The sequence below is a fragment of the Neovison vison genome, chromosome 14 (assembly GCF_020171115.1).
Source record: "Neovison vison isolate M4711 chromosome 14, ASM_NN_V1, whole genome shotgun sequence".
Lineage (NCBI taxonomy): Eukaryota > Metazoa > Chordata > Mammalia > Carnivora > Mustelidae > Neogale > Neogale vison.
The window spans coordinates 39255474-39281429 of NC_058104.1; the positions used below are offsets into that span (position 1 = coordinate 39255474).

The following is a 25956-nucleotide window of genomic DNA, read 5'->3' on the forward strand; positions in this document are numbered from 1 at the left end:
GGCCGTGCTGCTTGGCTTGAGTCCTTTTTGGGCTGCCATTCTCTTTCTCTCTCAAGTAAGCAAGGTGGGGCTTGAACTCACCCCGGGATGGAGAGCCGCAAGCCCTACCGACTAAACCAGCCAAGCGCCCCCGGGCTCCCATTCTGCATCCAGAGCCGCCTCACTCTGGTGGTGTGTGAGATCCCATCAGAGATCCACTGGCCTGATCAAGTACTCTCAACCTTCACGTTGTCTCTAATTATCATCTAGGCCCGCAACCAGCCTCAACACTCAAAGCCCAGACGACTATAACCAGAGCCCCCAAATCCTCTAAGCGTCCCATTTCCCTGGAGCCTCCATTTCCTATAGGAATCCCAAGCCCTAAGTTCCTCTCCTCAGCAGCAGCCCCCCCCCCCAATCTATCTCAGTTCCTCCCCAGAATCCAGGCTCTAATTCCTTGGACCTCATCCTCTCAATGCCCCCTACCCCCACATTGTAGTGGGTATCCTAGACCAAACCATGACCAAACCATGAACTCCTATATCTGTGTTCTTATTCTTTGGGGGATCTGGGACCCATCAACTCCTCTCCCATCACTGCCACACCTCTTTATACTCTCATTTTCTGCTGAGAAAACAGACCCCAATCTCATGAGCCCCCAGGCTACCATACATCACAAACACAGAGCCCTGACTTTAGGAGTCCCTCTTCTCTCTGACCCCCATCTCTTTGAGCCTCAGGGTTAGAGTTCCCCAATTTCCATAAAGGGTCCACCTCCTGAAATTTCAGTCAGGCCTAGCTCCCAATGTCCCAGGTCCTCCTTGGTTTCTGAGTTCTCTTAGGCTACTCACTCTCAGCTCAGACCCAGATCCTGTATCTCCATTCAGTGTCTGACTTAGATATACAGCTTCTGGTCTCCTTCTCCTCAATTTCCTCACTTTCCATTTGACCCAAGCTACCTGAGCACTTTCTCCCTTCCCCTCTCTGGAGTTGATCTCCCCTCGCAGAACCCAGGATTAAGTGGGCTCCTCCCTGGGCCTAGACCCCCATGGTAACCATATAAGGTGAGACAGCTGTCGACTGACGCAGGGAGGAGCCAGGGTAGGAGGCCAAGGGCAGCTGCTAAGTTTAGGGTGGCTCCTTCTCTTTTCTTAGAGGCAACAGGTGGCTGAGCCCCAGTGCCCAGAAAAGAAAATGTCTTAGAGACATCGGCATGAGCCTGGAGGAGGGCAAAGGGAGGAGGCACCTTCCTCAGGACACTGGGTCCTAGAGGGAGCAAGAGAAGGAGGAGATGGGTGTACTTGCCAACCTTGGCCTCCTGGGGTTTCCTCAGCCACTATTTCCACACAGTCAGCCGAGGTGGTTCTTGCCCGGAAGGGAGAGAAAGGAACCACTGGCCATCCCAGTCACCTGGGAGGAGGGGACCAACTAGTGTCCCTCTTGGTGCTCTGACCTCCTCCTCTGAGTTCCAAATTTCACAATAGGATCCAAGGAAATGATTATAGATGCATGTTAGATTGTGTTCTCCTGTTTCAAACTCTTCCAGGGTTGCTAAGGTCTCAGTGCTCAGCCCTCTCAGTCTCCAGCTTACACCCTCTGCTCCAGTCCCAACACCATTCTGGCGACCTGATTTTTCACTCCTCTAGGGCTTTGTCCATCTGTGCTCTCCGCTTAGTATGCCTGCCCTTCCACTTGCACCTGACTCACTTCTCCTGGCCTTCATAAAGTCATCACCATACTCCCACACAGGGGCCCTGTACTTCTGTGCTCCTAATCGGCTATTATGTCATTTTCTCCCTTTATCTTGTCTCCACAGCTAGGCTGTAACTGCACCAAGGCAAAACATAAGTATTAATTGTAATGACTATATTTCATGAAATTGTTTCCAAATAGCGTTCCTAGCCACAAGTTCTGTGGGATGGGGAAAACAGGGCCCCGGGAGCTGAAGCACAAAGCCCAAGATCACAGTGCAGGCTTTCTGCTCCGGGCAGTCTAGCCTCTTTCTCCCAAGTCATTCCATACTTGGCATCTTTTCTCAAAACATCCTCCTTGCCTCCACCAGAGGGGATGTAGAAGACGTTCTTGATTCTTCAGCTTCCCCAGACAGTTCCCTTTCAATTCTATCAGCACCCCACACACATACACTTGACTGTGAACTCCCACAATGGGAGTGGGAGCTGTGCTTGCCAAGGGGCACCCATGAAGCACAGCCCAGTGCCTGGCATACTGTAAGTCCTCAGTAATTTTGCTGGCTTTCAATCTGGATAGGGTGCCTGGCTGGCTCAGTTGGTTAGAGCATGGAATTCTTGATTTCTGGGTTGAAAGTTTGAGCCCCACACTGGGTGAAAAGATAACCTAAAAATAAAAATCTTCTTTTAAAAATACAAATACATGGAAACAGAAAAATGTTAATTTCAAAACAAGGAGTGTTTTAAAAATAAATAAATAAATAAATAAATATGGACCCAACCCGCTCAGGGGTACAGGGGCCTGGTCGATCTTTCTCCCTACTGTACCTCACTTTGGTTCCTCTCTGAACTCTGGCACATTCGAGCCCCCTTTTGGGAAAGAGAACATCCTTTCCTGCCCAGGTCCTAGGGAGACATGCATCCCAAGACCCACTCCCTCCTCCCTTCCTGGGCTCCAGCTGCTGCCGGCCCTCCAAGAAAGGAGAGGCCTTGAGCTGAGCTATTTTGGTAACTGGGGTGGGCACCCACAAGGCTAAGGTTACCCTGGTATGTTGAGGGCTCCCTGGGGCAGGACTATATAACCCCAGAGGGACAGGCACAGGCTGACTCTGCTCCTTTCCAGCCAGAGCCACAGCCTTGCCCCCCAGGAGACTGAAGACATGGTAAGAATCCCCCAGCCCCTACCCAGATCCCTCTGACCTCAAGGCAGCCTCACTTTTTAAAAGAAAGTAGCCAATTCCCAGTCCAGTAAGAGGAAACAGATGAATCCTCTCTTTCTTGGCATTGTTAATGAGGAGCATACAGAACCATGGTCTAAATCTGCTTAAGTCTGCCAAGGATCATCTGCCCAGACTCTCCACTCACAGGAGACCCATCCCTCTCAATGCATGCTCCATAGCTTCCTGCACTCCCCCTTCCTAAAACCCTCTGGGATCAGTCAGGCAAGGATTCCAACTCCCATTTTATTAATGACAGAGCAGAGATTCAGACAGGCTGAGTGAGTAGATCAGGGTCGCACAGCGAGTCTGGGACTCAGAGGAGGCAAGCTCAGAGCACTGAGAAGGGGATTTGTTGAGTCCCACTTGTTGGGAAGGATGGAGGATAGGAATGTCGGGTTGCACCAAAGCATGTCCCCTCAGCAAAGAGGTCATAAGGAGGGGAAAGCCTAAAACCAGAAGCGTTGCTTTTAAAAAAATGACTCAACTCAAAGAACCCTGAATCTAATCCATTGCCTCCAAAGAGGAGGAGGCATTAGCTCATGGACCCCTTTGCCCATTCCTCACCCCCACCCCAACCCCAGGCACCCAAGAAGGCCAAGAGAAGGGCAGTGGCAGAAGGCGGAAGCTCCAATGTCTTCTCCATGTTTGACCAGACTCAGATCCAGGAGTTCAAGGAGGTGAGTAAGGGGAGAAGGGAGACTGAAGACTGACCAAAGGCACCCCCTGCCGCCCCTCCCCCCAATACTGCCTCCCTGGAATGTGCACCTGTTTGGGGGGAGGGGAAGGGCTTAGAACTCCTTGCTCCCCTCCGCATTTGGCATGCAAGGGAACAGCTGGCTGGGGACCAGAATCTGATCTGCCTGGGGTAAAGATGCTGAAGCCTGGCCCCGGGGCACCTAACCTCTCCTTGCCCCTGCCTTCCACAGGCCTTCACGGTAATCGACCAGAACCGGGATGGCATTATCGACAAGGAGGATCTGCGGGACACCTTCGCAGCCATGGGTGAGCCCCTTATCCCACCTGTAAAGATTCAAGGCTTCCGAGTACCAGGAATTCAGAAGCCTTGGGTTTCAGCCCTGCTGACTCCACGCTGGGCCTCAGTCCACCCAGACGAAAAATGGGTGGGATGATCTGAACTTATGAGAAGGATCAACCCTTGGCATGGGACCCCACTCCAGCTTCCCCCACCCTGCTCCAGGGCGCCTCAATGTGAAGAATGAGGAGCTAGATGCCATGATGAAGGAAGCCAGTGGTCCCATCAACTTCACCGTCTTCCTGACCATGTTTGGAGAGAAGCTCAAAGGTGAATGAGGTGTCCAGGGTCTGAGCACCCCGCTGCCTCTCCCCAGACCTTTCAGGGACAGACCCTTCAGCGACTCTTCAGCTTCATGTGCCTTCTGATCCTCCAGGTGCCGACCCTGAGGATGTGATCACTGGCGCCTTCAAGGTCCTGGACCCTGAGGGGAAGGGCACCATCAAGAAGCAGTTGTAAGTGACCCCTCCAGCTTCTCTGGCACACAAAGTCTCCTTAAATTCTTTTTTTTTTTTTAAGGTTTTTTTTTGTTCGTTTGTTTTTGTGTTTTTTTAGATGTTATTTGTTTGAGAGAGAGAGAGCGTGGGGGCAGTGGGGATAGGGAGAAAGGGAGAAGCATGCTCCCTGCTGAGTTGGGCTCCATCCCAGGATCCCAGGATCCCAGGATCATGACTTGGGCCAAAGGCAGCTGCTTAGCAGACTTAACCCAGGTGCCCAAGCCTCCTTAAATTCTTACCAGATGTTAGGTATGATGGAAGGGCTAAGGGAAAAATTAGGACCGTGGAAATGGGCAATAGGATTACATCTTCACAGCACATATAGGAGGGGAAGAGCAAAAACTCGGAGGCCAGACTCTTTGGAAAACCAGTGAGGGATCTAGCGTGACTTCGGTTTTCAAGCTGATACTAGGAATGGCAACCAGATGAGGTGGGAGGGAGTGGAAAGGAACCATGAAGCCCAATCTCAACTCCCCATATGTCACCTCTCTCCAGCCTGGAGGAATTGCTTACCACGCAGTGTGATCGCTTCTCCCAGGAAGAGGTGAGCAGGGGAGGGGGGCCCGGGAGAAGCAGAGGGAATGGGGAGGGCAGCATACAGAACCCGTAGGAGACGCCCCTACATCTTTCCCCAGATCAGGAACATGTGGGCAGCCTTCCCCCCCGACGTGGGAGGCAACGTAGACTACAAGAACATCTGCTATGTCATCACGCATGGTGACGCCAAGGACCAGGAGTAGGGGACCCTGTTAGGCCTCAGCTGGCCAATGCCTTGCAGCCACCCCCATCCCGACTCTAATAAAACTAAACTGGTCTCTGTTTCTTAGCGGTGGCGCCTTTAGTGAGTTTGTGGGAGGGGGACTCCGGGGGGACAGGAAGCCAGCGATTCGTGGCCCAGAGGTCGGGGTGGGGCGGTTCGGTTCCACCCGCTACACCCGCCACTTACTCCCGCTGGGAAAGGAAGACTCGCGTGGCCTCAGGGAAACTGCTTTTATTTTTTATTATTTAAGATTTACCGATTTATTTATTAGGGAAAGCGCGCGAGCAAGGCGGGGGGGGGCGGTGCAGAGGGAGGGAGAGAGAAAATATCCAGCAGACTCCCCGCTGAACAGGGAGCCCAGGGTCGCTAGATCCCAGCCCCTGAGATCGTGACCTGAGCCGAAATTAAGGGTCCCACACTCGAACAGCCTGAGCCACCCCATCCCTGAAATTGCTTTTACTGAAGTCACAACTTGATTGAAAAGCGGCGGGGTGGGGGCCAGGGGCGGGGCGTGGCCAGGGGCGGGGCCAAAGGCGGGGCTACAGACTTGGGACTGGGCAAATCCGTTCGCCCGCGAGCCGCCTGCCGAGGCGGGCCTCTCGGGCTGGGGCCCCAGGATTGGTCAGGAGACCGGCTGAAGGCGGAGCCGAGGCACAGCGGGGCGGGGCGGGTCCTCAGAGAGCGTCCGACTGCTCTCCCTGAGTCTGGCTCTGCTGCATCTGGGCCTGCATCTTCTCCAGCATCTCTTGCATGCGGCGCAGCTGTACGGGGGCAAGACTGTGGGCGTGGGGTCGGGGAGGCCAGAGAGGGACTTCGAAGAGGACTTGGGGCCTTGGGGGAAGGGGGGAAGAGAGATCCTTGCTCACCTCTTCGTCTTTCTCGCGGATCAACTTCTCGGTGTCTGCCAGAGGCAGCATGGGCAGCGGGATCTCTGTGGCGCTCTGGCGGGAGAGTTTACTAGGGGGCGGGGGGAAAGGGACAGGGAATCAAGGGCGGGACACTCCGTTGTGGGTCGCAGGAGCGGGGCGGGGCGTGGGGCGAGGTTGGGGTCTAGGAGGCGTAAGCAAAGTGGGCGAGGAAGGATTCTGGGAGAGTGGTCTGGGGGGTGAAGGCCGGGTCCGGGACTGTGAGGGCCGGAACTTGTGGCCCCTGGGACTCAGGTCGGGCTCTCACCTACGACTGGCCCGATCACGAGCCCCAGGCCGGGCCAGGCTCTGTAGGCAGCGGGCCCGGTAGCCCTCGTAGAGCAGATCGTGGGTCACCTCCTTCAGGTCCTGCAGGTGGGTCTGCACCAGCATCCGTCGCAGGTTCAGGAAGTCGCAGTGATGTGGGTTCTCCACTGCGGGGCGGACCGGCGAGCGTCAGGAAGCTTTGAGTCCAGTCCTACTGGCCGGATCGGGTCTGCCCCGAGTCCTGCCCCCGCTCTAGGTGAGGGTTTGAAGTCCGAGGACCCCTCTTTTGGCTCTTAGGACTCCCGACTTCATGTGTTGGGTGCGGTTGACTCAGAGGCGTTCTGGGCTCCCTGTTGGCCTCAGAAGTCGTGCCCACCATACTCACCCTCCACGGTACCCCAGGAGTAGCGGCGTCCCCTCACCGGACGGGTCCCGCCGTCTCTCACAACCTCGCAGGAACCAACCACTGCGAAAGGGATGCTTTCCTGGAAGGCAGGAGTCAGGGATCACCATTGGAACACGCCACCCCACACACACACCCGCCGAAACCTTATTGTCAGCCTCCACCTCCACATCCGCCTCCCTCGCTTCTTTGAGCCTTCCTCCTTTGCCTCTGCACCTTCATTTCTGCATCCTGCCTCTTGAAGTCTTCATCCTCATCAGAGTCACAATCAGGGAACTGGTAGATGTTGATCTCCTCCTCTTTCAGCTGGTCCCGGATCTAGAAGCAGACATGCACAGACGGTGAGAAACAGAGAGGCGGTGAGCTGCAGACATTGCTTGGCTGGACCCAGTGAGACACAGGTTCCTGGTAGTCAGAGACAGAGAGGACATGAAAGAGATGGTAACATACAGGATGCCCCAAACCAAAATATCAGAGGGGCGCTGGCAGGCTCAGTCAGTAGAGCATGTGACTCTTGATCTCAGGGTTCTGAGTTTGAGCCCCACATTGGGTGTAGAGATGACTTAAAATCTTGGGGCACTTGGTTGGCTCAGTGGGTTAAGCACCCAGCTTGCTTTCAGCTCACGCCTTCATCTCAGGGTTGTGAGTTCAAGCTCCGTGTTGGGCTCCACGCTCGGCATGGAGCCTACTTAAAAAAATAAAAAAAAATAAAAAATAAAGAAATAATCTTAAAAATAAATCTCAGACAATGAGAGAGATATAGATGGTGAAAAAGAGACAAAGACACCCTAACAGGGGCACCTGGGTGGCTCAGTGGGTTAAGCCACTGCCTTCGGCTCGGGTCATGATCTCAGGGTCCTGGGATCGAGTCCCGCATCGGGCTCTCTGCTCAGCAGGGAGCCTGCTTCTTCCTCTCTCTCTGCCTGCCTCTCTGCCTACTTGTGATCTCTGTCTGTCAAATAAATAAATAAAATCTTTATAAAAAAAAAAAAAAGACACCCTAACAGGGATGACTGAGGCCTGGAAAGATTGTAAGATGAGGGAGACACCAAAGGCCCTGGACAGAGAGGCCTAAGCAGAAAGAGTGGGAGGGGCCTCTGAAGTTACAAGGCGAGTCATTCTCCCAGGGCTGGAGGGATGTCAGGAGTCATTGAGTCTTTGCTGCCACCCTCAGATAGGCCTTAGGCAAGTATCCAGTCTGGGGATTGTATTCGGGCCTCCAGGGACACTGCTCCTTCAGCCTTCCTTGGAAACTTTCTCCTACAGTGTAGCTTGACCTTAGGCTTCCCAAAGGCAATCCCAAGATCAAAGAAGTCAAAGCCGAGCTCAGATGTGATAATGACTTCTGGCTTCACATGGGGCCAAGCAACCAGAGGTCACCAGACATACCTTCTGCTTGAGGGCCTGGGTTTCCTTCGGCATCAGGGCATCTGCTTTGCCAATGACCGGGATGATGTTGACCTTTTCGTGCACTGCCCGGAGGAAGGCCACATCTAGGGGCCGGAGCCTGCATGGAGAGATCGGTCAGGGCTCAGCCTTAGGCCACAGAAACCCTCCCTGCCCCTCCCCAAATACCCCCACCCCCCAGGGTGTCCCCCAGACCCTCGGCCAAAGGGGGAGATGAAGTAGAGGCAGCAGTGAACACGGGAATCCTGAATGTTCTTCCGGTTCAGGCCGCTCTCGTCCCTCAGATACTGCTCGAATTGCTCCTCGATGTAGCGCACCACAGGCTGCCAGCTGGGGGGTGGGGCGAGGGGGTCCAGTCAGAGAAGAGCGGAAGGGGCAAGGAAGGGACAAGGCCAGCCAGGACTATGGGGGTGGGAACTAGTGTCTTGGGCTCCAACCAAAGACATCAGGAGAGGTCAGCAGGGTGTAGTCAGATGTCCGGACGCACGGGCACTCTGGGCCATGTGGCCCCCAGAAGCAGCCCCCACCTTCTGGGAAGGGCAAGGGCAGAGCAGACCAGCCCTGGAACTGAGCACTCGTCTTCACAGAGAAGCCACATCAGGCAGCTTGGTCCCCGCTCCTTCCCCTGCTCCTCACCAGTCTGAGCAATCCACGGAGTCCCCAAAGCCAGGTGTGTCCACCACAGTCAGCTTCACCTTAATACCCCCCTCCTCGATCTCCACACCCCGGCGCTCAATGGTCAGCGTTTGTGTCAAGCGAGCTGTGTGGATGGGGAGAGGCCAGGGAGCTGGGTAAGGGTCTGGGCAGGGACTGATGCCCCTTCTCAGAATCACAGTTTTCAGATTTTCCTGAAAAATTTGTGAAAATCACAAATTTTCATTTTTCCCTTCTCAGAATCACCCATTTTTCAGGGGAGTCTCAGAGAAAAGCAACGAGCTACCCAAGTCCCCAGAAAGTCAGGGGGAAGAGCCAAATGAAGAGAAAGAGAGCACAGCCTGGGGATGGGAGAGACAGAGTCCCTGGAGAGGACAGGAGGGTCTTACCACTGGCCTCTGGCAGCTGCCGGTCCTCGTAGAGATTGGTGAGAAACAGGCTGTTGATGAGGGTGGATTTTCCCAGGCCTGACTCCCCTGTAGACAAGACAGACCCTCCCACCTGGTCAGGGGAGGAGACAGCCAGGGTCTCTGGAGGAAGCCCACTCCCAGGCCCCACCACTGGTCCGCTGTCCAAAACCCATCAGACCTGCTACCATGAGTGTGAAGTCAAAACCCTTCTTGACGGACTTGCGGTGCAGCTGGTTGGGGAGGGCGGCGAACCCCACATACTCCTTGTCCTGTTGGTGGGAGGGCACACAGTATGAGGCTGCTGGGAGCGGCAGGCAGGGCCCGCAGGATAACCTGCCCTTGCGGGAGAGAAGTCAGCCTACTGTGGCTTGACCTGAGCCTGGCTACTTTGGGGGTTGGGGGCTGAGGGCAGAGATGCCTGTATTCTGGGGCAGGAGGACTCACCATGACCCTGCTGGCTGTCGCTGCACCTGTTGTCTCTCCCCACTTCCTCTGGTGGGGCAGGAAGTTGAGTGTGGCAAATAAGGGGGCGGGCAGTGTAGGAAGCTGAGATGCTCAAATGGGTGGGGAAAGCCAAGACCAAGAATACCTGGAGTTCTCACTTCCTGGATCCCTTTGGCTATCCCCCCATGAGAAGCTTCGGCACCTCAGTTCTCTGCACACCCTTATCCAGAGCCCCTACTGTAGCCCCATCACCCTGGTGGGAGGGAGGGGTGTAGGCAGAGAGGAAGGAAGCAGATTGGTGTCTCTAACAAGTGAGATGAAGGCTTGGACTGGGATGGTTAAAAAAAAAAGTTCCCAGGGTCTAAGTGGACCAAAAGTCATAATAGGATTAGAGATGGAGGGGGCCATCAATTTTCCTTACTAGCTTGGGCAACTGATTCTTTTTCTTTTTTTCCATGCAATTGATTTTTTTTTTTAAGATTTTATTTATTCCTTTGGGGAAAGAGAGAACACTCTACATGTGAATAGGGGAGGAAGGGAAAGGAGAGGGGCAGAGGGAGAGAAGCAGACCCCCAGCTAAGCAGGGAGCTCACCTTGGGGCTTGATCCCAGGACCTTGAGATCATGAGTAAGCTAAAGGCAGACACTTGACCACTGAGCCCTCAGACACCCCTTTGTGCAACTGATTCTTTTTTTTTTTAAGGTTTTTTAATTATTTATTTGACACAGAGAGAGATAGATCACAAGCAGGCAGAGAGGCAGGCAGAGAGTGGGGGGAAGCAGGCTCCCCGCTGAGCAGAGATCCCAATATGGGGCTCGATCCCAGGACCCTGAGACCATGACCTGAGCCGAAGGCAGAGGCTTAACGCACTGAGCCACCCAGGCACCCCTGTGCAACCGATTCTTCAAAGGACTTCAAGTCTTTGGACACCACTGCCAGAGAGACCTTCCATTAGAATCCTGGCCAAGGCAGTCCCCTGATGTAGCTCCTTCAGGGCCTTCCCAGTAAATTCAGAATTAACTCTGAGTTCTGGCCTGGCAGCCAGAGCTTTCCTCATCTGACCTCATCAACCAACCCTCACTCCTCCTTGGAGAGTGCCCACATCCTTCACTCTGTCCACATTGAGCTTTTCCTTCTGCTCTTCCAGATCTTTCAAGGGTTTGGTTCCAAGATCTCTTCTTGCTCCTCTAGGAAATCTTGCCCAATTATGCCAGGAACAGTTGTTTTCCCTCCTCCAAACTCTCTAACACCTTCCACAGACCTCTCCCCAAAGCTTGCATCTGTTCATCTGGCTATCTTTTCTGCTGGCTGGGCTTTCTGAGGTCATGGACCATGTCCTCTTCATTTCTACATCCTCAGGGTCTTGCCCTGGGCCTACCACAAAGCAGGTGTGGGGCAGTAATGTCCTAGATGAATGTGTGCGTGAAGTAATGAGTGAATGGAGTTGGTCATGGCCCGAGGCTAGCAAAACAGGTAAAAGGAGCCATGCTTTGGAGGCAGAAAGCTCTGCAAACCTCAATTCTCTCACTTATTATGGGACCTTGGGTGAGTCACCGCCTCTCTAAACTCCATTGTTCTCCTGGTAAAATGAAATACACACATTTCCACCTGGTTTTCAGGACTCCCGAGTAGTTTTGAATGCCATGAGCTTTGGAGTCCGATCAGCTGTATTCATGAACCCTTTATGAACTGTAGGCTTTAACCTTTATGAACTGAGTCACCTCTCTGAGCCTCTAAAGCTAGTCTCCTCCTAGGGCCTCGAAGGCCTGGCTTGAGCTCGATCGTGTCTGCTGCTCCAACCCCCTTTTCTTTCTCCACTGCTTGTGGTTCTGCTTATTATTTTCCTGTTACCCTCTGTTGTGGGCTCAATTATGTGTCTCCCCTCATGCCCCAGTCCCAAATTCATATGCTGGAGGTCTAACCCTCAATGTGACTTGGAAAGAGGGCCTTTAAGAAGATAATTGAGGGGGCACCTGGGTGGGTCAGTTGTTAAGCGTCTGCCTTCAGCTCAGGTCATGATCCCAGGGTCCTGGGATCGAGTCCTGCATCCGGCTCCCTGCTCAACAGGAAGCCTGCTTCCCTCTCTCGCACTCCCCCTTGCTTGTGTTCCCTCTCTCACATTCTCTGTCAAATAAATAAATAAGTAAAATCTAAAAAAGGAGAAGAAGGTAATTGAGGCTAAATGAAGTTGTAGGGACCCCTGACCCCATAGGTCTGGTGTCCTTATAAGAAGAGACACCTGTGATCTCTGCATAGGTGCAGACGAAAGGCCACATGACCACAGAAAGCCACTATGCGGAGGAGTTCCCACAGAAGGCTCGTTACTGCGAGCATGGCCTGAGCGGAGGGCCATGACAGTGTCACCATCCCAAACCTAGTGACTGCTCCTTGCTGAGGATCCAAATAGGAACTCAGAGTTTTGGCCCTTTGGGGAGACGGAGACAGCCACCGTAAGTGCCACAGAGCACGGGTGCTAAAAATGTCGTGCAACCAGGAGATAAACAGAGGACTTGGAGAAGCCAAGGGAAGGGATAATCATAGCCCTCCTCCTCCACCGCAGCCCTTCCTCCTATTTCTTATCAAGCTGAGCAGGCCTAAGGTCTTAATTAAAACACGGAGCTCCTCCCCTCTGGGGGACACAAGAATGATGGACCCTTGACCAGCACTGGTTTAAACTGGTTTAAACTGTGCAGGTGGGGGCACTTATATGAAGACTTTTTTTTCCCCATAAATATGTCCCTATAAATGTATTTTCTCTTATGGTTTTCTTTCTTTCTTCCTTTCTTTATTTAAAGAGCTTATTTAGGGGCGCCTGGGTGGCTCAGTGGGTTAAAGCCTCTGCCTTCGGCTCAGGTCATGATCTCAGGTCCTGGGATCGAGCCCCTCATCGGGCTCTCTGCTCTGTGGGGTACCTGCTTCCTCCCCCCCCCCCCGTCTGCCTCTCTGCCTACTTGTGATCTCTGTCAAATAAATAAATAAAATATTTTTAAAAAATAAAATAAAGAGCTTATTTATTTATTTGACAGAGAGACACAGCGAGAGAGGGAACACAAGCAATGGGAGTGGGAGAGGGAGAAGCAGGCTCCCCGGGGAGCAGGGAGCCCAACGCGGGGCTCCATTCCAGGACCCCAGGATCATCACCCGAGCCAAAGCATAACCAACTGAACCACTCCGGTGCCCCATTGTTAATTTATTTTTAAAGAGATTTCATTTACAGGGGTGCCTGGGTGGCTCAGTCAAGTATCTGCCTTTGGCTCAGGTTATGACCCCTGGATCCAGCTGGGACAGAGCTGCTTCCATAATTTGGCTATTGCAGATAACGCTGCTGTGAAAGTCAGGGTACATGTATCCCTCTGAACTAATGTTGTTGGATTCTTTGGGTAAATACCTGGTAATGCGATTGCTGGGTTGTGGGGTAGCTCTATTTTTAACCTCTTGAGGAACCTCCATACTGTTTTCCACAGTGGTGGTACCAGTTTGCCTTCCCACCAACAGTACACGAGGGTTCCCTCTTCTCTGCATCCTCGTCAAGAACTGTTTCTTGTACAGTTGATTTCAGCCATTCTGACAGGTGTGAGGGGAAACCTCGTTGTAGTTTGTTTGTTTGTTTTATATTTTATTTGTTTATTTATTCGACAGACAGCGATCACAAGTAGGAAGAGAGAGAAAGAGGGAAGCAGGCTCCCTGCTGAGCAGAGAGCCTGATCAAGCCCTGGGGCTTGATCCCAGGGCCCTGGGATCATGGACCCTAGATCCCAGGGTCCTGAGATCATGACCTGCGCTAAAGGCAGAGGCTTTAATCCACTGAGCCATCCAGGCGCCCTTCATTGTAGTTTAGATTTGCATTTCCCTGATGATCAGGGATGTTGAGCATCTTTTCATGTATCTGTTGGTCACCTGCATTATAATTTCTACAGGTGTTGGTACTTGGATTGACTCCGGTTTTACTCAGTTGACGAACAATGCTGGCCTGGGTTGGTCATGTTTGTGGAGCCATCATTGTGTACTTGTCCAATGGTTTCCTTAGGCCTTTCTGTAAGGGGAATTACTGAGTCAAAGGAAGTCACGTATTTGAGGCGTTTGTGCCTGTTAACACATTGCCCTACAGAAAAGGCTCTTGGGGGCGCCTGGGTGGCTCACTGGGTTAAAGCCTCTGCCTTAGGCTCAGGTCATGATCCCAGGGTCCTGAGATTGAGCCCTAAGTCGGGCTCTCTGCTCAGCAGGGAGCCTGTTTCCTCCTCTCTCTCTGCCTGCCAGTCTGCCTATTTGTGATCTCTGTCTGTCAAATAAATAAATTTTTAAAGATCTTAAAAAAAAAAAAAAGAAAAAGAAAAGGCTCTTGGCTTGTAGAGATAACATGAATTATGGGGGGCACAATATTCCATTTACACACTTATTACTCCAGTGAATTATGTCCATTCATTCATGTAGTAAGTTTTGGGGCCTGTTCAGAGAAAAATCCTACCTTGAGAGCCCTATGGAGTAATATATAGTAGATAGACATCTTCGCATTTAATCATCTGGATTAGTTCTTTTTCATCTTGCCACCAACCTTATATTCCCAGCAGGCATCTCTAGATGGGGGGTCTCTAGATCTCTAGATGGGGGCTTCTGCACCTTTGGACCCAATAACTCCATGCTTTTTCTTCCCAAAGTCAAAGGTAGCTCTGTGAGGAGTCTGGCGTGCGGGCTGGCCACACTTCAGGGGAAGGTTCCTCCAAGAGGGGCTAGCTCTCTGTCGTTTGGTACCCTCTTATCTCTGTTTTCCAGCTCAAGTGCCTGGCACCTGTTGGGGCTCCAGGAAATGTTTGTGGAACAAATGAATAAACTTACTGTTCTATCTTCAGTTTCCACTGCTTTCCAATTATGTGAACTCATGACACATTAAAACACAACTATTCTGTCTTTCTCTCGGAGAATAGGTCTTAACCATCTTTGGATCTCAAACTTCTAGCACATAGTAGGTTTTCAATTAGTGTGTAGGCAGGTGTTCATTTCATTCCCTCTGCCTGGAGATCACTCAAACCCTGCTTCACCTGCTCTGGACTTGCAGAAATCTGAGCTGTTCTGAAAGGTTTAGCTAAAAAATGCCAGTTTCTTTCTTGGTTGCTCCAGCCAAAAGAGTAAAAGCTAGTATTTTTGGCTAAGCACTTTATACATATAACTCATGTGAATTCCTAACCACTCAAGTTAGCTATTATCATCCCCATTTTACAGGTTAGGAAACAGAAGAAATCTCCCCAGGGTCAAACAGTAATAAATGACAAGGTCAGGAATCAGACTGCAGGAATGGCCTTAAAGACAGAGTCCACAGCCGCCACCTCGACAGATCTCTCTCCACTCCCATCATATTTTTCTCATCAGGTTGGTAGAGAATCTGGCTTATCACCCGTGCATCTCCATATTCTACTGGACCAAGAGCTTCCTGAGTTCCTTAGTATTTTCAGCGCGTAGACAGTGTCTAGATATTGGGTGGTGATCCCTAAGTATGTGCTGATTGATTTGTGGTTCTGGTTTCGGTCAGTGTCTAACATCCATGCACACCAGGCACCCAGAACCATGCAGACTCATACCCACAGCTTAGAATTCTCCCTGCTCTCCCACACTATCTTGTAGCAGTACATGGAACTCTCTCATGCCCTCACAATTCTTTTATTATTCATTTGAGAAAGGTAGACACAGATGGAGAGAGAGAGAGCACAAGCAGGGGAGAGGCAGAGGGAATAGGAGAAGCACACACACACCCCCCCCCCCCCCCCCCCCCCCGCCCTGAGCTGGGAACCCAACAGGAGGCTTGATCCCAGGACCTGGAGATCATGACCTGAGCCCAAGGCAGACGCTTCACCATCTGAGCCACCCAGACGCCTCTCACAATTCTTTCTTTTTCATGATTGGTGTGTTTACTACATGGAACCATCCAAGGACAAATCTTACATGTGTTTCATCTCTTTATCCCAAACTCTTGGCTTAGCATTAAGGTGCTAATTAAATGTGAATTAATAATACAAACCTCAGTCACCCCTCCCTATCATGAGATCATCAAGGGACACTTCCAGGCACTCCCCTTTTCCCCAAAGGCAAGCTTGCTCAGGGCGCATTTCCCCGGGAACCAGCCATGGCAGCCGGCAGCCGGTGGCCGCACCAAGCTGGGAATCAGGGTTTAATGTTTTTAGGTTCTCCCTGGGTTTGGCCTCTGTAGGTCTGTTGACCTGTCCCCTAGTCTCCCCGTGGCTCTTTGTGTCTCTATCTCTTTGTCTCTGCCTGTTTCACTGTCTTTTGTTCCTCTGCCTCTTGGCCTGCTTCTCTCCGGATTCCCTTCCTTTTCTTATAGTTTCTCCGACTGCGCTTCGTAACGATCTCTTGCGTTTCTACATCTCTTTGTCTCAGGTGGCCAGTCTCTTGCTCCTGTATTTTTAGGCCGTCGCCGTCTCTCTCTCTGCCTTTGTGTCCTCTCTGACTCGGGGCTCTTAGGCTGCGACTTTAGGAGTCTGGCTCAGGGTCTCCGCCCCGCGACCCTCTCCCCACCGCTTCCCTGGAGCCCGCCTCCACCCTCTAGCTGCCGCTCGGGCCTCGGTCGCCCCTAGCCCAGCCCCCTCCCCACTCCACCCCCGGCCCGCGGCCTCTCGGACCGGCCCCGCTTTGTCTCCTGCGTCTCGGCGCCCCGCCCCCGCCCCGTCTGGGGTCTCCGCCGCCCTCCGCCGCCCTTTGTTTGGCGCGGTCTCTCCCCCACCGCTTTCCCCGGGTCAGTCCTCGGATCTCTCTTTGTGTCTCCGGGCCGGGGTGGCCGGCGCGGTCGGGCAGCCCCGGGGGTCGGCGCCGGGGGCCCGGCACAGCGGTAATTAGGCGGCGTCTCCGGCCCTCCCGCCGGCTGCAGCCCAGGAGGTACACAGTTAATACCACCGAGTTCGGGCCGCTGTCCTCGGCTTAGAGTAGCCCCGTCCGCGGCTCGCGGGCTCCCGCCGGCCACCGAGCTCCGGAGGACGCGGGCGGCCCCGCAGGCGCGCGGCTCCGCCCAGGTCCTAGAGCGGCTCGGCGAGGACCGGCGCTTCCGCTTCCCGTCCCCGCCCCCGGCGGCCGCCCCCGGGACGCCTGGGTCCGAGCCCCCTCCCCATTTGGCGCGGAGCCCGCATCCCGGGGCCGCCGGCGGCTCGGGCGGCGGAGCCCGGCCGGGGAGCCCGCGAGGGTGTTGGGGTGACACAGCCGGAGGCGCCCAGGAGGAGGAGGGGGCGCTGCGGGCCGGAAGGAGCAGCAGGTGCAGGGGCGGCCGGCGGCGCGGGCGGGGGTCACCGGGAGCCGCGCCCCGCACCTCGGACCCGGCCGCTGCCCGGTGCTCGCGGTGGCCGGCAGAGGGCAGCGGCAGGGCGCCGCGGGCCGCACATGGCTGTGTGACCGTGGGGTTGTGTCTGTCCCCTTGCGCAGGGCGGTGTGCGGGCGATGGAGCGCGCGGTGGAGCCCTGGGGCCCGGATCTCCAGGGCGCAGAGGACAGGGAGCAGCTGAGAGGCGCCCGCACAGGTGAGGGCCGGGGCGGGTGCGCCGCCAGCGGCAGGTAAAGGCCGGGTGGGGACTCCGGGGCTGGGCTGTGTCTGGCCGAGACCCAGAAAAATCGGACTTGAACTGTGCTTCCAGGGGGAGGGGGAGGGGAGAAAAAAAGCCGAGGTGAAGGAGCCAACGTCTCTGAGCACCTCCTGTGCGTCAGACCGTGGGGGGCTCCGTCTCAGGGACTGTCCCGGCTCCTCGACAAGCCTCCCCAGCCTCACTGCCTCTGCCCTACTTCAGGCCTCGTTTGATCTCATCCTGACAATTGCAACTGCCTCCCCACATCCCTGTTCTCTTCAGCGATGCACTCAGCGGCCACATTGATCCAAGTCTAGATTTAATCCTGTTTCCCTTCTCGGAAACCTTCCCTAGCTCCCTTCTGCCTACTAATCAAAAGCCTAGTGTTCGATCTAGGCCTTACATGTTTAATCTAGTCCCAACATCCCTCTCCAGCTTTTCTCGTCCCTTACCTTACACCCGGGCGGCGCCGGCAGCGACCCCAAGCCCCGCCCCCATCCTGTCCGCCAATGGCCAGCGGCGCTGGAAAACTGTGGTTCAAAAACAATTCCGATTGGAAATTTGCAGTCCAATAGGAAGCGGAGAGTCTCGAGGTTGGCGCGGGCGTTAGAGCTCGGAGTTCCAAAGGCAGAGACGCTGGGGCGGGGCTTCAGATGCAGCCAATTAGCGCACAGCATCTGCGAGGGCCGACGGGGGCGGGGTGCTTGTAGTCTAGTGCGGTGGGAGCCCGGAACGGGACCCGGAAGTTGGTTCACCCGGAAGCGCGGCGTCTGGGCACGCCGGACGCGGGGGTCGCTGCGTCTCACGTTCGCGGACGTGGGCAGGACTCCCTGGGTCCCTTCCTGGCATCACTGACCAGATCCGCTCTTTTTGAGATTGGCTCTAAGTGTATGCTTTCAGGGGCCGCGTCCAGCTCTGAACCCTCGGAGCTCACAGCCTGGACCCCCAGCTTGCCACCTGGTGTGGCCTTGGACGAAGCGTGGCCCGTCCACCAGCAGGGGCTGCTTCGTCCTCCGGCTGCTCGGATTCTTGAATACCTCCAAAGCCCGCGGGCTCACCATCTGGGGTCATACATTGCCCCAGTCTTCTTCCAACGCCGCCCACAAGCCTCGGGAGTAGCACACTCTGTTCTCAGCCTGGCGAGCGGAGATACTGCCAGGACCGACTCACTTGTTAAGACTTTTCAGTGCACAGCTCAACCCTGGCATTCACCTGCTCATTCAATAAATATTTGCCGAGCGTCTAAACGCTAAACTATCAGCGGCGGCGCGGGGCGGGGGAGGCGGGAGGCGGGGGCGGAGGGAGTCCTTACCCTGGTGGAGATCCTGTTCCAGCAAGAGGCACAGAATGAATTCATTTACTTCTAACCACTATCTTAGAAATGGCACTTTGGGATCACAACCATATAAGAGAAAAACGAATCCAAGTAACTTTTGAACAGAGTACTTTGACTTTATACCACCAATCTAAAGACAAAATAATTGGCAAAGAAAACTTGAACTTTACTTAGTAGGCTTATCGTTTGTTATTATAATAGGATTATTCAGAAATTGAGCAAGTGAATATATTTTTATATTTAAATATATTTGCAAGTGAATAAACATATTGATGTATTTGGCAGCCAACAATCTTAGTATGGGACTATGGAATTTGAGATGGGAAAAGGAGAGAAAGAATCTTATGACTGATTGAACTTGGAGGTATGATTTTAAACATAGATTTAAAAATAGGTATATTTTCTAGCTCTAACCTCTGAAAGGGCCTAGAAGTAGTCACATCTCAGGAGAATGAGGACCGCTAGTCTAGATACTGATTTCAACGTGACAGGCCCCAGTTCAAGGAACCAGGACTCCTTGGGAGAAATGACCAATTCCCAGGCTGGAGCAGAGAAAGTGTAAGATGAGCCTGGAATAATTTGTGCCAGAAAGCAAGTGAAGAAATGTGGGGACTTATCAGGACAAAAGAACTAGGCTGATGCAATTTCCACTGGTCAAAATCAGAAACAAAAAGAATAATGAGACAGGGCCACGAGGGAGCCTTCTAATGTGCTAGAAATGTTCTGTTCACCTAGGTGGTGATTATACAGATGGGTTTATATGAAACATTCACCAAGCCACACACTTAAGATCTGTGCACTTTACTTCATGTAAATTATACTCCAACCAAGTATTTTAAAAGGATGACAGTAATGGATAAAACAAATTGAACTAAAAAACAATCTGAGACCATACTGACACTAAAAACTGTAAATAAGGGGCGCCTGGGTGGCTCAGTGGGTTAAGCCACTGCCTTCGGCTCAGGTCATGATCTCAGGGTCCTGGGATCCAGTCCTGCATCGGGCTCTCTGCTCAGCAGGGAGCCTGCTTCCCTCTCTCTCTCTCTCTGCCTGCCTCTCCATCTACTTGTGATTTCTCTCTGTTAAATAAATAAATAAAATCTTTTAAAAAAAAACTGTAAATAAGAATTTAGGAATGGGGCGCCTGGGTGGCTCAGTGGGTTAAGGCCTCTGCTTTTGGCTCAGGTCATGATCTCAGGGTCCTAGGATGGAGCTCCGAGTCAGGCTCTCTGCTTGGCAGGGAGCCTGCTTCCCTTCCTCTCTCTCTCTCTGCCTGCTGTGATCTGTCAAATAAGTGAAATAAAAAAAAATAGAAGAATTTAGGAATAAAGGGCCTTCCACTTATTCTCAAATGGCTCTGCAATAACAATATGTATATTTATTTTTTAAAAAGATTTTATTTATTTGACAGACAGAGATCACAAGCAGGCAGAGGAGGCAGGCAGAGAGAGGGGGGAGCAGGCTCCCTGCTGAGCAGAGAGCCCGATGCGGGGCTCGATCCCAGAACCCTGGAATCATGACCTAAGCCAAAGGCAGAGGCTTTAACCCACTGAGCCACCCAGGTGACCCAACAATATGTGTATTTAGAAAGATCTTAAAACAAATGTGGTGAAACACGCGGTAAACGTGAAACGTGGTAAAACATGTGAAAAATTATAAACCTAGGTGAAGAGCACACATGAGTTCATTGTACTATTCTTTTATTGTTCAGTAGGTTTGAAATTTTTTCAAAATGGAGTTTAAAAATAGCAAGACCTAAAAATAAATAAATAATTCTCTCTAAAATGTGCCCAGGCAGGCAGCATTTTACACCGATCAATCGGCATCTGTAGGGCCGAGGTCCAGGCATTAAGTACTTTTTAAAGCTCCCCAAGTGGTCTACTATGAAGCTGATTGAGAGCCACTGCCCTAGGTATGGCTTTTACCTAGTGTTGTGACTCTAACCTCTGGGACCAGCAATGGATACTCTTCACTTTTCTTTCCTGGAGCACTTTGGAACATTGAAGACAACCACCTTCCCCTTTAAACCTCTCTCTTCAGTGTGCAACAAATATCTTTAATTCCCTTAGGTGCTCTGCTGGTCTCTGAATTATGGTGAAATAGCCCAAAAATTCAGTTCCCAGGGCACATGTACTCCAAGAGGCATATATAACAATGTCCATAGTAGCAAGATTCGTAATATCCCCCAAATGGAATCACCCCCAAAGTTCACCAACAGAAAATGGCTAAACCGCTAACAAAGTCATATAATGGAATACTCTACAGTAGGACAACTCCAGCTACACCGAATATTGATGGATCTCACCGACAACAGTAAGTCGCACAAGTCACACATAAAAAGAATACATAGGACTCCATTTATATAGTGTTCAGATGCAGGCAAAACCAAACCCCACTGCTGGAGGTCAGAATGCTGGTACCTGTGCGGAGAAAGGCCGGAGTCGCCATCGGGAGGGTCGAAAGGTGGTCCGGGAGCGCCTCAGGGTTCAACTTCTTGACTGAATGATGGTTTTCAGATGTTGGCTTTGTGTTAACTTAAAAGCTATGTATTCTTTTTGGATATTTTCCTACATATATGATATGCTTCACAATTTGAAATATGTTTAATCGCTTCTTGGCCCTTTGGCTAAGATCAGGTGTAAAATATGTTTAAAATATTACTGGGGGGCACCTGGGTGGCTCAGTGGGTTAAGCCGCTGCCTTCGGCTCAGGTCATGATCTCAGGGTCCTGGGATCGAGTCCCGCATCGGGCTCTCTGCTCAGCAGGGAGCCTGCTTCTCTCTCTCTCTCTCTCTCTCTCTCTCTCTGCCTGCCTCTCCATCTACTTGTGACTTCTCTCTGTCAAATAAATAAATAAAATCTTTATAAAAAATAAAATAAAATAAAATATTACTGGGAGGGCCCAAGATAAAGGATATAAAAAGTCATGATAATCCTACAGACTTTCACATCCAGGGCAGAAATTCACCTGCTGCCGCCATCCCTTTCATTCCTCTCTCAACTCTGGAACCAAAGGCTCTGAGTTCAATGCCAGCTCAGAATCTCACTAGCTGTATGACCTTGGGTGCCGGCTTCCTCAACTATAAAATGAAAAGAGTGAAAACACTCTTACTGAGTGGCTGTGAGGGGTGAAGGAGTTAAGTAACAGAAAGTGCTTAAGAACACAGCTTGGAATATAGGAAGCACTCCATAAATACAGGAGCAGCTGCTCCTTGTCTTATCTGGCCGCAGGGACTCTCTGTTGATGCGCAAGGGAGAAGCTGGGTTCTTTCCAAGAAGGGAAACTTCCAGGAGAAGGAAAAAAGAAGAAAAACCCTCTTGCAGCTCCTAGGTAAGGGAAAATGCAGACTTTTGCCATCAGTCAGATGTTTGTCTGGCTCTCGCCAAGGGCCAGGGGAAAGTAGGGGTACAACAATTAGACAGGAGCATTTCACCGCTAAAAAAGATTTTTATTACAAAACAAAGTCTAATAAAATCAGGCCTGGTCTTCAACCCCACCTCTGGGTCGAGGCCCCTAGGATGTAGCAGGCTGGGGGAAATAGGGGATGGTGGGCACTGAAAGAACAGAGCAGGCTGGCCTCCCCTCAACAGTTTTAGCTGCTGCCCCCTTTTAGAAAGGTCTAGAAGAGCTCTTCCAAAGCCTTTTGAGAGAGGCATCATCCTTCCAGCCAGGAAGGACCACTGCTGGCCTCAGACGCTAGCAATGCCGCACTGCAGGATCCAGGAGCTCTTGCTGACTCTCAGCAGAGGCCACCCAGGGTCACTCAGCCTGGGCGATGGCATAGGAGAGCAGCCACAGAAGCAGGGGGCCCAGAATGAGGACAGCAAACCAGACAGCAAAGCTGGCCAGGATGAAGTTCCGGGCCCGGGCCCCCCAGTGCACTGCCTCCTCGAACCGGCCTGCCTTATGCCGCTCTTCCGCCTGCGGGGGCAGGTTTTTGGTTAGGTTCTTCCCCTGCTTCTTCCCCAAAGAGCCCACTGTCCCACACCAATCCTCCATCCTTGTAATGGCTCAAAACCCGACACCCAAACCCCCTGAAATAAAATGTCTTTTCCCTTTCCAATGTCTATTTCTCATGCCTCATCTACAAAGTAAGGTTTCTACTCAGCTCTGTGTACTTTTCCAAGTAGCCATTGTTAGCTCACAAGATCACAGATGGGAAAGTACTTTTCAAACCTTTTATCCCCAACCCTTTTCTATTCATCCCACATTCATTCAGAATTTGGAATCCTTGGCAAGAAACCGAGAGATAGGGGCGCCTGGGTGGCTCAGTGGGTTAAGCCGCTGCCTTCGGCTCGGGTCATGATCTCAGGGTCCTGGGATCGAGCCCCACATCGGGCTCTCTGCTCAGCAGGGAGCCTGCTTCCCCCCTCTCTTCTGCCTGCCTCTCTGCCTACTTGTGATTTCTCTCTGTCAAATAAATAAATAAAATCTTTAAAAAAAAAAAAAAGAAACCGAGAGATATCTTGGAGTCTTTCCCTCCCGTCCAGCCGAACACCACCCCCTTCTCATTAGCCCAATGCGCCTCATCATTTTATTAAGAATTCTTTTTATGATTTTGATCTGATGAAGCCAGAAAGTCTCAAGGTCATAAGAATACAGTTTCTGATTATTAAAATAAAACCAGGATTGAGAAAATTCCCATGTGACATTTAAGTTGCCTGTGTGGCCATTCAAAAGGTGCATGTGGGGGCACCTGGATGGCTCAGTCCGTTAGGCGCCTGCCTTTGGCTCAAGTCATGATCCCAGAGTCCTAGGATTCAGCCCCACCTCAGGCTCCCTGCTCAACAGGGAGCCTGCTTCTCCCTCTCCCACTCCGCCTGCTTGTGTTCCCTCTCTCGCTGTCTCTGTCAAATAAATAAACAAAATCTTAAAAAAAAGGTAAACATGCAGTTTCGATTAGGTGTTTGGAAATGGTGGAGCCCTCTAAAAAACCCCACAGCTTCTTCCTGACTGCTATAGATTGCTCTAATCTCTGCTCAACTGCCTCCAGTCCTGCCCCTTCCAACCCACTCTCCATGTAGGCCTTAGAACACAAACCTGACCATGTCACTCTCCTCTGCAAAAAGTCTTTAAAGTACTCCCCAGCACTTTCTTTTTAAAAATATTTTATTTGACAGAGATCACAAGTAGGCAGAGAGGCAGGCAGAGAGAGAGGGGGAAGCAGGCTCCCCGCTGCGCAGAGAGCCCACTTGGGAGGCCCTTGGGAGTCTGGGCCCTCTGGCTTCATCTGTCACCATTCCTCACTGGTCCAGTCGTGGGCAACGAAGAGCCCAGGCCTTTGCACACACTGCTCCCTTTACCTGGAATGCCCTTTCAACCCTTAGTCACTCATCCTTTAAGGTTACTCTCCTGTCTCCTACCCTACATACACAGGTACGTAATCACACATATATATCCGCCCTTGCTTCCAGAATACCTTGTGTCTCCTCCATCACAATACTGATGAGCTACATTTCATTAATTACCCATGTTCACAGCTCTCTCTTTCATTAGACTGTGGCACTCTGAGGGCCAGAAGCAGGTCTCATTTCTGACACCAGGCCCGGAGCCAAACTGTGACAAGTACTTAGCAGCTGTGTGATCAGTGCACATAGACCAAATACGCTAAACCATCACCTAACTACACCCACCCCTCTGCCCCCACAGGAATCCCACTCCTCACCTTGATGGCAAACACAAGGGCCACGACTCCCAGACAAGAGCAGCCGCAGATAATGCTAGTAGCTGCCAAGTAGCGGAGGCGGAGCCAGCAGCAGCGGACGGGGGATGGAGGATGGGCAGCTTCCATGTTGCTCACCAAGGTGTCCACTGCCTTCTCCTCGTCCTCCATCACCTGTGGGCGACAGTCAAGGTACTTGTAAGCCCAACAACTGAGCCACTGGCCTGGGTCGGTCAGACTCCGCCCCTCTCTCCGCTGTGTCCTTGTGACCTAGCCCAACTCTCAGGAATGCTGCCTTACTGGGGAATTCCTCTCCTGACTCACAGACCAAGAGAGGAAACGTTCGGCCGGAATCCTTTTTTCTCAGCCTGAGATTCTGAGTGTTTAAAGGCAAGCCGGCACAAAGGCAGCATCATCTGTATTACTTAACTGTTTTGACAAGCCGGGAAAAAAATGACAGGTGCACACGGATAAGCAGGAGAAACACAGAATCTCAAAAGCTGGTTGGAATCAGACTGCACAAATCAGTGAATTTAAACTGTATTTCAAAGGGTCTTAACATTCTCTGAAGTCCCTCAAAAGCTGCTCGTGAATATTAAGAAGGGCTCATGAAATGGCCCCCTGAGCCCTGCCACCCCACTTCAAGCACAGCAGCTGTCTCATGTGAAAACGGAGTGGATGAGACACAGAGATGGGAGAAAGCAGAGGGCAAGGACCCATCTAAGCTCTCTTCTTGGCTGATGAAGCTGAACTCAGTAAAACCAGACCTCCCCAAACTGGGCCTCCTTTGCTATGCTGACTCCCTGCTGCCTCTTTTCGCCATTTTAACCCAGGCCACCCAATATATTCAGAGTAACACCATGACCTCATAACCCACACAGAAACCTGCATAATGATGCTTAATCATCTCTCCTCTCCCTAACTTCTCAGCCCCTCTGAGCTGTGGCAGCAAGCCACCTTTCCACCCCCATCTCCAACCATCCCTACACCCTGTACAAAACGGAGCCCCTTGCGGTTCTCTGAACACAAGCAACAAGGGCTCGAGTGAAAGGAGGCAAGATAAGCCGAGCCCAAAGACGCTCTGCCACACAGTTGCAGGACAGGGGGTATGAGGAAAGAGCGGATGTGCTGAACACAGACACAGTCATTAGGAGAGGGTTTAGGGAGTGGAGACCAAAGGAAATCTAAAAACCGAACAAGGGCTCTTACCTGGCTATGGGCCTCGAGGGACTGCGAGTTTCGGCTCCTGCCTCTGGTTTGATTTGGCTTGGGTGAAGATGGAGCTGACTCAGACCTCCAAGCCAAGCCCGGGGGTGGGGTTGGGTGGCCAGTCACCACCCAAAAGGCCCCGGGAGCTCAGAAAGGGGTGTGGCTGACTCAAACTAGTTTGGCTAGATGGAGGAAAGCAAAGAGGGGAATGGAGAGACTGAAGGTTGGACGCCTGCCTTCTGGAAAAGGAGTGAAAGCACCTGAACAAGAGGGGTGAGAGCAGGGAAAAGTCTGAGGCATCAGAAAACTCTGAGTGAAAGCCCAGGAACTAAGGGAATAGGAGGAAAGAAAAAGTGGGAGTTGGAGTGACTCAAAACTGAAAATATAGGGAAAGGCACCCTACCAGATCAGATTTGCCAAACTTTCCTCCTCTTGCGGGACTTCTGCCTCAAAGACACATAATTCTGGGTTAGATATCAGGTACTAGGGTTTTGGCCAGAACGAGAAGAAGAAAACGATGCCCAAG

General features: G+C 52.1%; 3 protein-coding genes across 3 annotated transcripts; 1 reads left to right on the top strand and 2 right to left on the bottom strand.

Moving 5' to 3' along the window:
• The first annotated feature begins 2785 nt into the window (after nucleotides 1-2785).
• Nucleotides 2786-5191, top strand: MYLPF (myosin light chain, phosphorylatable, fast skeletal muscle). Its single transcript, XM_044232547.1, has 7 exons — nucleotides 2786-2830; nucleotides 3469-3564; nucleotides 3814-3889; nucleotides 4086-4190; nucleotides 4297-4375; nucleotides 4913-4961; nucleotides 5053-5191. Exons 1-7 carry the CDS (start codon nucleotides 2828-2830, stop codon nucleotides 5155-5157), a joined length of 513 nt encoding a protein of 170 aa, XP_044088482.1. The 5' UTR covers nucleotides 2786-2827; the 3' UTR covers nucleotides 5158-5191.
• Nucleotides 5192-5775: 584 nt separating this feature from the next.
• SEPTIN1 (septin 1) lies at nucleotides 5776-14171 on the bottom strand. The gene is made up of 12 exons (XM_044232920.1): nucleotides 14133-14171; nucleotides 9668-9769; nucleotides 9402-9492; nucleotides 9203-9289; nucleotides 8796-8919; nucleotides 8355-8489; nucleotides 8142-8259; nucleotides 6969-7070; nucleotides 6735-6834; nucleotides 6351-6516; nucleotides 6044-6134; nucleotides 5776-5938 (listed from the first exon to the last, which is right to left on the bottom strand). Exons 1-12 carry the CDS (start codon nucleotides 14169-14171, stop codon nucleotides 5852-5854), a joined length of 1242 nt encoding a protein of 413 aa, XP_044088855.1. The 3' UTR covers nucleotides 5776-5851.
• Nucleotides 14172-21986: 7815 nt separating this feature from the next.
• Nucleotides 21987-25954, bottom strand: LOC122895834 (transmembrane protein 265). Its single transcript, XM_044233579.1, has 3 exons — nucleotides 25431-25954; nucleotides 24225-24395; nucleotides 21987-22480 (listed from the first exon to the last, which is right to left on the bottom strand). Exons 2-3 carry the CDS (start codon nucleotides 24390-24392, stop codon nucleotides 22319-22321), a joined length of 330 nt encoding a protein of 109 aa, XP_044089514.1. The 5' UTR covers nucleotides 24393-24395; nucleotides 25431-25954; the 3' UTR covers nucleotides 21987-22318.
• Nucleotides 25955-25956: the final 2 nt, after the last annotated feature.

Bases quoted from the DNA above. Each gene is read 5' to 3' on its own strand.
- MYLPF (XM_044232547.1), top strand. The intron at 4,191-4,296 runs GTGAATGAGGTG...CTGATCCTCCAG, and splicing joins GTTTGGAGAGAAGCTCAAAG to GTGCCGACCCTGAGGATGTG. The intron at 4,376-4,912 runs GTAAGTGACCCC...ACCTCTCTCCAG, and splicing joins GGCACCATCAAGAAGCAGTT to CCTGGAGGAATTGCTTACCA.
- SEPTIN1 (XM_044232920.1), bottom strand. From the start codon at position 14,171: ATGTCTATCTACTATATATTACTCCATAGGGCTCTCAAG. The intron at 9,770-14,132 runs GTAGGATTTTTC...TGAGCATCTCAG, and splicing joins TACTCCATAGGGCTCTCAAG to CTTCCTACACTGCCCGCCCC. The intron at 8,490-8,795 runs GTGAGGAGCAGG...CCCACCCCCCAG, and splicing joins TCCGTGGATTGCTCAGACTG to CTGGCAGCCTGTGGTGCGCT.
- LOC122895834 (XM_044233579.1), bottom strand. From the start codon at position 24,392: ATGGAGGACGAGGAGAAGGCAGTGGACACCTTGGTGAGCAACATGGAA. The intron at 22,481-24,224 runs GTGAGGAGTGGG...CTGCCCCCGCAG, and splicing joins CCCTTGTGTTTGCCATCAAG to GCGGAAGAGCGGCATAAGGC.